We start from the raw sequence: 10741 nt of genomic DNA, 5'->3' as shown, positions 1-10741 counted from the left end.
GGCTACTCATAATCAAACACTTCTATGGGGCAAGGATCTAGGTGACCATGTATATGATACTTTTGAGCATTTTTGTCAAACTAACAAATATAATGAGATGGGCTGGTTGCTCCTAATGTCACTGAACAAAATGAAAAAAGAAAAAAGAAATGAACTCAGGAAATTGAATATTTAAAAACAAACAAAAAGGAACAAAGAGTACCACTCACCATCCAGTTATACTAAGGGTTAAATCTCAACCCACTGCAATCACCCACCGACAGAGCATGCCCTGAGAGGAATTCAGCATGGAAAAAACAGGATGAGGCATTCTGAGCTTTGGAATAAACAGACCCCTAGATAGTTAGATATATATCTCAGGAAGAACTTCAATAATCCCAGATTCTTGCATCTTCCCATACATAGAAAAGCAGTAAAATCATTTGTTCTTTGTGATTAGCAGTAATCTTTTACTAAGATATATGCATGATTGATTACATTTTTTCTAGCCAAAAAATTCATATATATATATATACTGGCTTCTCCCCTACTTCTTCAGAGCTGGTTACTCAGAGGTACTGAGAAGCTATCTCCCAGGTGGTAGTCCTCAGTAAGACCCTGAATAAAACTTAAACTCACAACAGTCATGTGCATTTTTCTTTACATTGACAAATTCCTAGCTCATACATCACATAGAAAGTGAAACCTGAAAGTTTCTATGTCTGCCCCGAAAGAAGGTTCTTTATTTGTCATAGGCACAGGGTTGAGAATGCTGGAAAACAAACCTAAAATCTCATCCTGGAGTGACTGAATTACAATGCAAATTGAATTCACAGGCTCACAGGGTATTTACTGTTACACTTATGGCATTGATTGCGAAGGCACATAATCCTGAAAGTTGAAATAGGAACATATAGGAAGACTTTGATGAAACTGGGAACCATGAGGAAGTATGGTACACTCCAAAGTAACTGCTTGAGTCTTCTAATTTATACAGATAAAAGTCCAAAGAATATGTGTGGGAATGAATTTTAAAGATGTGGAATAATCATGGAAGGAACATAGAATTGGATCGAGCCAAATTTGTTGATATGGGCCCACTAAGCAGAGATTCTGCACTTAGGTGCAGCTTGGGAAATTAGAAAGTGTTCTAATTGGTTGGTTGGTTGGTTGGTTTAAATATGGACTAAAAGGTAGTCCAGAGTGAGCAAATCCAGAGTGAGTCCAGACCTGCCTTGATTTATTGTAGAGGAAGGGATTTAAATGTTTAGAGAGATTGGAGTGTTAGAGTATATTTGTCACTTAAAATCTACTCACCCACCCTGGAAGGGTCCCAGAGCCACTTTTGTGTCCTCCCAAAATTCATATGTTTTTGAAGGCCTAACCCCCAATGCCTCAGAATGTGACCTTATTTGGATATAAGGTCTATACAGAGGTAATCCAGTTAAAATGAGGTCATTTGAATGGGCCCTAATCCAACATGACTGTGTCCTTTAAAAGAATAAATATGAACACAGAAACACACATTAAGGGAAGATGATACAAAGAGACACAAGGACAAAACAGTGATCTATAAGCCAAGAAGACAGTCCTGCAATAGATCCTTCAGAAAAAACCAACCCACTGACACCTTGATTTCAGACTTCTAGCCTCCAGATTTGTGAGACAATAAATTTCTGTTGAGTCACTCAGTTTGTGGTACTTTATTATAGCAGCCCTAGCTAACTAATATACTAAACACCCAATAAATGCTATTTTTATTATTTTTTTTTTACTGTTGTATTTTGAAAAGAGTAGAATCATTGAACACCAGTGAAATTCATTGGAAGCTTTTGTATGTGCCAGATAAGCAACTGCCCAACAGTGGCACTGTGGAATTTAAGCTTAAATGCACTACTTGTATGTTTAGGAGTCAGTAAGCATTGCGTCTTGCTGGCTTCCAAAGGTTTGGTTGTCCACTTATCTTTGTCATCCCCTATCTTTTCTCATTTTGGGGTTTGTTATCTTCTTCCTTCCTGGTTACTGGTTTACCCCCATTTAAACCAAGTGCCCTTTCTCTAAATCACAAACATTAAAACAAGGTTGATTAATGCCACTGTCTGACCTGGTCCTTTAGACAAAGTTTATCCTAATAAAAATGTACATTTATTCAGGAATTATACATGTACACATTCAGAAGAATCACATTCAAGCCTTCCTTTATATTTTCCTCTTCACTATTCTTCAACATTTGGCATGCAACGCAGATACACACTGAGAATCTGTACTTCAAGAAAGAGATCTTGAATTTCCTTCTTTGAACCCCTCCTTCATCACTAGTTGAAAAGTTTCAGAAGGACACAGATCTGTCTGTTAAATGGAATTATAGGCTGTTTCCTATCACCTTCCATCTAGACATCTTTTCAGCTCAGCTCTTTTCTTACACCCCTCTCAAACTATCTTACCAAGATATTTTGCTGACACAGTTTTCATTTCTATCTGCTCTATCTGTAAAAAAAAAACAAAGTGACTATAACCTCAAGTTTTTGCAAGGGTGGAGACAGCACCATTAGAAGCCAGAAACTAGGGTTTATTTTTCCACAAGCTGGAATCACACCATATAAAATGTTGTAAAATAAAATATTTCTAAGAACCCTGATTGCCTCCCTTCCCCAATAAATATTGAACAAGAAGCTACCAATAACCAAAACATGCATGCAAATATAAATACAGGGTGTTCTAAAGTCTTGGTGAAGTTCTGAGCCTTCATAAACTCAGAAGTGTAAGTGTTACAAACTTAGAAAAACATCATTTGAAAGGTTAATTACTTATATTGCTCTCATACTTTTTTTTTTAATTGGGGTATAGTTGTTATATTTGTAAGCATTTATACTTCTGGAGTTTACTGAAGCCTTAAAAGCTCACTCTAGACTTTGTGGATACCATGTTATTAATTCACTTTTTTTTTTCCTTTTACAAGTTCTTTTCTCCAGTATGATCATATAATTTTTGTTTTCATGGTAGGAAAATGTTTATTTTTCAGCTTTGAATTTAGCACATTTCAGCAGATAGATTTTGTAGTTGTCAATTAAAAGACATTGTTCAGCAACTGTCCTGAATAATAAACCAATCTTTGTCTCTTTCTACAACACATTTAAGTGTATTTCTATTAGAATTCCTCTCATACTCACCACCAAACTGTAATCCTGGGACTTCATTGAATTTGTTTACATTTTATCTGTAACCATCACGGACTCCCAGCTTAAAATCTAGGTAAAGAAAGAAAATGTGAGGTTTCTTCCTTAAAGAATATTGCAAAATAGAAATCAAAGGCACAGTTTTACTCCTCAATCTGTGCAATCTTAGTTTACAATTAAAGAATGATTTTAATTGTCAAACTTTTAAATTTTATTAAATGTTTCTGGCAATGCATTGAATGAATTCCAGACCTATATAAATACACAGGCAGCTGTTTGTAATTTGCATTTTTATTAGTTTTGAAAGAGCACAATGTACTTCCTGCATCTTATTTTCAGAATTTGCAATTATCATCTATGGCTATCCAGTATACAGTATGGACTGCTTGAGTATCATTCTTTGAATTTTCATTTTGATTGTAAACCAGATCATCTCTGGCACTTTTCTCTTTTTTCAACCTCCAGGTTTACTTCCTCCCATTTCTTCTTGGCTCTAATAATAAAAAAGAAAAAATATTTCAATTATTTTCTTTTTCAGCGTTTTTCAGGGTACCAAAAATTCGCATTTCTTTTGCTAATCACTTACCATAAATCTAAAGACAAAACAAAAACTAAGCTTATTGTTCTAATTCATAAATTATCAGAATGCCATTCAAACTAATTCCACTTCTCTTTGAAGCTCGCTGTGATTTGAATTTAGATGTAGGGGTGGAGAGGAATGGAAATAATACTACAGTATATAGAAGGCTGCACCATGGGGCACCCAGAATGAACAGAATGAATGTTCCCTCCTCTGGAGAAAGGCACCTCCAGTCACACCAGCTGTATGCCTCTCAGAAAGGACAAGTGGCCTCAAGGAAAGGCGGACAACGACGTCTCTAACTGCCTTCAGCTCCTTTCCTCGACGCAGACACGTTTTCCTCTCCTATTGCATTAGCCTCATAGCAGCCAACATTGTCCCAAAGACTCCTCTCACCCAGTTACACTTCTGAGGCCTTGGCTCCAGCTATTCCTTAGAGGAGTAGGCCAGTGGCTCTCTCCGGCAGTCCTGCTGTCCCCTGGGAAACACTGAAATCTCTCCTTTGTGCCCTAGCAGGAAGTGCAGGGGAGGAAACACAAGCTACTCTTCCTCTCCCTATTCTGGTGATGACAACAACAACTGGAAAGGATAAGAGTTTAGGGGTTACACATTTCCCAGCAAAAGCTCAGGTAAATAAGAAAACTAACTTTATTTTGTTATAATTCTATTTAATTTCTTGATTCTAAATTCCCATTCTGCCTGGTGTAGAAAAGTTGCATATAAACTTAGTCCCATTCAGTGCTTTCTTAGCTACTTCACATGTATATGTCAATCACATTCAGATTTGAAATTCTGAGGGTTTTTCTCCCTCCCCTACCTTCCTGCTGCTTATCCTAATGTCTAGGGTTGGGGCTGGGGAGGACGGTTGCTGCTGTGTGACAGGTAGGAAAAGAATGTCCTCTCAACAATCTTGGGTTTCAGCAAGGTCTGGGTCCTGTGCTGGTGAACAGCGGCCCAGATAACATAGCCTAAGGTTTCTCAGGCTTTAATGTGTATCCTAATCACCTGGGGATCTTGTTAAAATGAAGATAATGATTCAGTAGGTCTGAGATGGAGATTCCACACTCCTAACAAGCTCCCAGGTGATATCACTGTTGGTGACCCTCAGACCATACTTCACGTAACAGGGGTTTGATCAGTGGATGATGGCTTGGTTTCTAATCTACTTGCTGGCACAGCAAACGGTTGAGGTTCCAGCTGAGTCCTCCCCGGAATAGCACCCAACCACAGAGGTATCTTTTTGATGCTATCCCTTTAGGCCTAGCCAGAAGACTTTGTGTAGACCTGCTGGTCCTCTCTCCCAGGAACTCACTCTCACTTGAAACTCACAGGGTTACGTGATGCCCTCCCAAGCAACCCTGGAGCTTGGCAATCTCAAGAGGCTCTGTCTCCAGCCCTCTTGCGTTAGACGTGCCCCGCCTCCCCACAACCCCACCACCAGATGGCGTTGAGAAACTCTCTCCAAAGCGTCCCCCGTAGATTGCATCTGGGAAGTACAATGCAGAGCCTCTATGTTCAGATTCTTAAAAGTTCCAGAGGAATTCTATCCTAGACCTTTCTATCCCTGGGCCCTCGCATAGCTGGAGGTGGCGGGAGAAGGAGAGGAGGGAACTAGTGCTGTGTACGTGGCTTCACAGTTTCTGCTCTCTTGCTGTCTCACCATACCCTCCTCCTTACTCTTCAGATTGAAAGAAAAGAGCAGTTTCGTTGGCTCAAATCCCCTGTCACATCCCTTTTCCTGTGGCATACGTGGATGGTACATGCTCCTACTCTGAAGTGACCCCTCCTTTCTCCAAATCCTTTGGTGATTCATGTTTCACTGTGTGGGATGGTGTGGGGGGAAGGCTGCTGCAATACAAGAGTAGTCACCGGGACAGAGGCAGCGGGGTGAGAAGCACATCCTTTAATACTCCAAATAACATCCCACCCACAAGGAAACCATGGGAGGAAAAAGATGGGACTTGATAATTGGTAGTTGTATCTAGGATTTTAATTGCCTTTTCACCTCCTTCCCCCCAAAATTAAGTGCAACCCACATGAAGTGAAGAGGAAATATAATCAATTAAATGGTGCCACAGCAGAGTTTTCTTGCAGTACAATATGATTTGGGAAGAGATGGGAAAAAATAAAACAACTGACTCCAGTATAAATATATATACAGGTCTGCATACTGCATCACAGTTATAGTCAAGAGTTTATAGGGAAATACTGCTTTAGAAGATCTCAACTGTATATTTTGGAAAGTGTACAGTTTCTAGTCTGGATGTGTTCTGATTCATTCTGGGAACCTCTCATATAAGAGTTTATGGATTTCAGATGATTCTGAAAGTTCTAGGCTACTGATTTAGGTAGGAACTCCCTATCTAGGTCTTTTTCTGAAAGGTTCAGTTTTCCAAGAAATAACTGAAACCATTTTATCCTGTGTGGTTTTCCAAACCCACTGAGCCAGCCCCAGAATAACCTGGGAGAAGACAACAAGCTTTTTAGTAGAAGAATCAGATCCCAAACCTGAGGCCGGATCTGCTACAAACCTTTACACTGAGGAGGTTCCTGGAATCCCTACACCCTCCCAGAGCACAGAGCACAAGGGGGAGACCATAGTCACTTTGAACCTCCCAGCCTGGAAACTACGTCTTAGATGCCCTGTCAGCCAGCACCAGCCAATATGTGTCCATGGTGGATATAGTAGGGCTTTAATATTTTGTGTCAAAATATGGACTTACATATTGCTTTGTAGTTCAACAAAGAATGCATCTTATATTACATAACTGCTGAAACTGCTATGCTTCTAAGGAGAGAAATATATCCAAAGATTTCTGATAAAATAAAAATAGCCAAAGGAAAACACAATAAAAAAGTAAAATTAAATTGCTAGTAGAGAAGATATCTACTAAACTCCAAGTAATTATGTTCAGGTATATGGTGAAAACTTTCTAATTTTCTAATATATGTTCCTTGAGCTTAAAAACTTGTCATTTATTTTCAGAATTGTATGATACATTAAAATCACTAGTAAATATTTACCTGAATATATCTTTTCCGTTTTTGAATATGTTTTTGAAAAAGGAATTCTTTTTTGCCAGGCTGAACCATTATATGATGTTGACATATATTTATCTGAGAGAAAAAGGAAACAGGAATTAAATATTTTATAATGTTAAAATCATATTCCAGGAGCATTTCAAAGTTATAAATATCTCAGAGGTGAAGCTATTCTCTAATAATTCATTTTACCATTTCAAGGCTAAGGCATCAGGGATACAAGTAGCTTATTAAAACCATTTAAGTTATCAATGAACACGATTATACATCTCTTAATTGACTGTTTGGTTCCTCAAATAAGGCTTGCTCCCACGAGGCTAAGCTAGAGAAGAGTATGATATGTGTATGTAATCAAAATGTTTCATTGCCTGGCTTTACCATGATTTTACATAAAATTCTGTTAACATTTGCAGAGCTAAAGAAAGGAAGGAAGGAAGGTAGGTAGGTAGGTAGGTGAGGCCACCTTAACACAAATCTAGACTGTGGCATCAAACTCTTCTGGTAGTTACTGTATTCTTCACAGCTAACCACTCACAGTAAAATAATAATAAAATTAATAATAAAATAATAGTAGTTAATAAAATTAAAAGTGTTTCACTGAAGAATATCCTTATTTTTATATATAAATCAATACATCATTCCATTCTAAAACAAATAGAAGAAAATAATTTAAAAGCTAACTTCTATTTAAATTGTAAAAGGAGGACCTAAGAGAGACATAGTTTTCACTTATGTTTCAGAAAGTACACAACATTCAGAACTCTACTAACTAGACTGTGCACACAGGAAAATACAAACATGAAATTACAGGGAATTGAGTGACCTTCTGTTAAGTTGAGAAGACAAACCCAACTTTAAAAGAGCCAAATTCATCGGAGAGAGGGGAAAAAAAAAAGAGAGATTTGGTTCCCTCCTCCCTTGCGTCCTTGTACTTCCTGAGAAATACTATGACTTTGCCTATTACATGATGAAATGATTTAGAAGCAATCTGGGCATGGGGTGGGAGAAATGAGAGGTTGTCAAAAATATTGCAGTTAACCCGCAAACTAACCCTTTCAGAAAGTAATCATGAAGGCCTAAAGAAACACCACAGCACTAGACAGAAAGTGATAATTGAACAATGCAGTCCGTGGAACAAGAAAATGTCAACCATTCAAAAACAATCCTCAAGAGTGAAATAAAGTTATCCAGGGGGAACAAAGTGCAGTGCTCTGAGACAAAATTCTAGAGAGGGTCATGTCAAGCCAGCTGCACCCAACATGTTTTCTCCAATACCCTTTAAATCACATGCACTCCTGCACATGGACCAAAATCCTCTTACTAGTTTTCGAAGATGTTATGGTGGTGATGGCCTGGAAAAAGAAGGGGGTGGATAACAATTAAGATTAGTTGGACCCTCAGGAAATTCCATGGGAATGCACACCACAGACACGAGTCAAGAGCCTATATAAGTGTTGAACTCCACCTGAACAGAGGTTGAATTTGGGTTCCTTGTTCACATCAGCTTTATTGTAGGACCCGTTTGTGGGCCTGCTGCGGGGAGGTGCATTCATTGGGACAGTTTTGACAGCATCTCTCTGACCACGGATATAGGAGGCCTTCTCAGAATTTCTGTTTTTATTATTGCGATGGTAACTCATTTTACTTTTGGGATTTGGAGCCTGTACTGCTATAAAAGAAAGGGAGAAGAGAGTGAGGGATACAACAAGCTGGTTTCACACCTGTAAATAACATATTGCACTTTAAATGTTGGATAGCACAATGGGAGATAATGTAAGCTAAAAGAACTAAGTTTATAGGAATTGGGCTGACATCTAAAATAACATGTTGCATGACAATGACTTGTTTTTCTGCTAGAAAGTATTATTTCATCTCTTTGCAAATTACAATTTAGGAATATCAAATACATAGACACTTTACCTCTCTGCATTCCTGGGCCAGGAAAGTTCTTTGGTTCATCATAAATCCATTTTCTTTTTTCCAGGCCTTTAAAATGAGGCTTCCTCACTGGCTGGACATCATTTACTTAAAGAAGATACAAAGTTTTACAGTTATTCTTTTTTGTTTGTTTGTTTTTGTTTTTTTAGATGTTGGGGGTAGGAGTTTATTAATTAATTTATTTATTTTTGCTGTGTTGGGTCTTCGTTTCTGTGCGAGGGCTTCCCCTAGTTGTGGCAAGCGGGCACCACTCTGCATCGCGGTGCGCGGGCCTCTCACTATCGCGGCCTCTCGTTGCGGAGCACAGGCTCCAGACGCGCAGGCTCAGTAGTTGTGGCTCACGGGCCTAGTTGCTCTGCGGCATATGGGATCTTCCCAGACCAGGGCTCGAACCCGTGTCCCCTGCATCGGCAGGCAGATTCTCAACCACTGCGCCACCAGGGAAGCCCAGTTTTACAGTTTTTAAAGAGACACTTTCATCTGAAAATTACTGTAGGTGATAATTAAATATCTGTGCATTCATATGTCAAGCAAGAGGAAAAAATAAATGTACCACCCCAATACTTTACTTTCTAGAACAAAGGGTGATTTAATTTTAAGTACCAAAAAACCTATCTTGGAAATTGATTGATGAGAAAACTTTCAATAAGTAACATTCCTTTGGAGAAAAATGCTTTTCTCCAAAGGAATGTGTGGATCTTTTTAGGTTTAAAAGAGCATAAAATTACAATCCAAATATAATTATATATCTCATTATAATGTTATTTTTAAGTAGTTTTAGAATTGTTATTTTGAACATAAATCTTTCTGTACTTTTTAAGCCAAAACTACTACTTCTTAAGAAGTTGGATTAGTGTAAAATACTTTAATGACTATTACCTTACTGTTTTAAGATCTTAAGAAGTTGGGGGGTATAGATAGTTTGATGAAGCAAGCCTCAATAATCAGAATTTGTAAGTGCTAATATCACTAAGTTATTCACTTCTTGCTTGCATGTTTTTACATGGAAAATTTTATGTGCATGCTCAATTTTCCAGGAATTTCTAAGGTACATTTATCCAGAGTCTCTTAAAATGACTTAGTAAACAGGAGCATTCTTTATTATTTCTCTGTGTGGAGATCCTAAACATTCATAAGTAACTACTACACAGAGAAAATGAACATCAAATTCACTATGTAGATTATATTAGCTCTCTACAGTGGGCTGATAAATCTCTCTTTGCCCTAGCTCTCATCTTCAGCTTCAGCAGTAAACCTTCAGTGAAGCTCTGATTCACCACCTCCTCTCCAAACATCATACTCCACACTTACTCTGATGCTCCCACTCCTAGAACTTGGAAACCATATTTTTCACACGTGTCACTAAACTAAGCTGCTCTGAGGTAAACCATCACGGTTCCCTTTGTTTCCCAGCTGGGGCTGAAGAATATTACAGGGGTTCAATAAATGAAATAAGGAAAAGGAAGGAAGGAGGGAGGGAAACAAGAAGATTCATGAGTCTTTATTATATCAAGAGAAGAAGCTCCAAGTACTAAATAGCAAGGAGAAGCCAAATCAAGAAAAATAATCTGAAACGTAATAAAAATTTGTCAATGTATCCCAGCACGGGTTAAATTTAAAATGTACTAATGAATCTTCAGAGAACATAGTATATTATTAACTTTAATATCTAAATTAAACTAGTGGGAAAGTGTATAATTTACTAGGACCTACATCACAATTCATTGTCAATTAGAAGAATATTGTGTCTTTAATTCTTAATCCTGAATAGTTTTCAAACCATCCTTTTTTCTTTCTTTTTTAAAATTCTACTTCAAATAAGCAAAGTAAATCCATGATAAGGCAAATATATCTAAGGTCAAAAAGTGATAGAGCTGATGTCTCACTTGAAGAGGGGTCCTCTCTGCACTTCATACTGATATTCTCAGTAGCATTTAATACATGCATTGTAGGTACTAGTTGGGTAGTTAGGGAACGCTTTGGATGAGGACTGTCCTTGTTATCTTTTAAAGCAAATTAAGAAAAT

At 37.9% G+C, this 10741-nt stretch overlaps 1 protein-coding gene across 1 annotated transcript in view; it reads right to left on the bottom strand.

Moving 5' to 3' along the window:
• Positions 1 to 3600: 3600 nt before the first annotated feature.
• The window catches only part of C11H12orf50 (chromosome 11 C12orf50 homolog), a 31666-nt gene continuing 24525 nt past the window's right edge, over positions 3601 to 10741 (bottom strand). The window contains exons 8-12 of the mRNA XM_060113841.1: positions 10602 to 10718; positions 8698 to 8802; positions 8243 to 8446; positions 6760 to 6852; positions 3601 to 3648 (exon numbers count right to left, since the gene is read on the bottom strand). Coding sequence (XP_059969824.1) covers positions 3623 to 3648; positions 6760 to 6852; positions 8243 to 8446; positions 8698 to 8802; positions 10602 to 10718 — 545 coding nt within the window. The 3' untranslated portion in view covers positions 3601 to 3622. The remainder of the gene's footprint in view (positions 3649 to 6759; positions 6853 to 8242; positions 8447 to 8697; positions 8803 to 10601; positions 10719 to 10741) is intronic.

The sequence above is a fragment of the Mesoplodon densirostris genome, chromosome 11 (assembly GCF_025265405.1).
Source record: "Mesoplodon densirostris isolate mMesDen1 chromosome 11, mMesDen1 primary haplotype, whole genome shotgun sequence".
Classification (NCBI taxonomy): Eukaryota; Metazoa; Chordata; class Mammalia; order Artiodactyla; family Ziphiidae; genus Mesoplodon; species Mesoplodon densirostris.
Note: the sequence above shows the minus strand (reverse complement) of the source record. Positions and strands in the feature narration are given on the sequence as shown.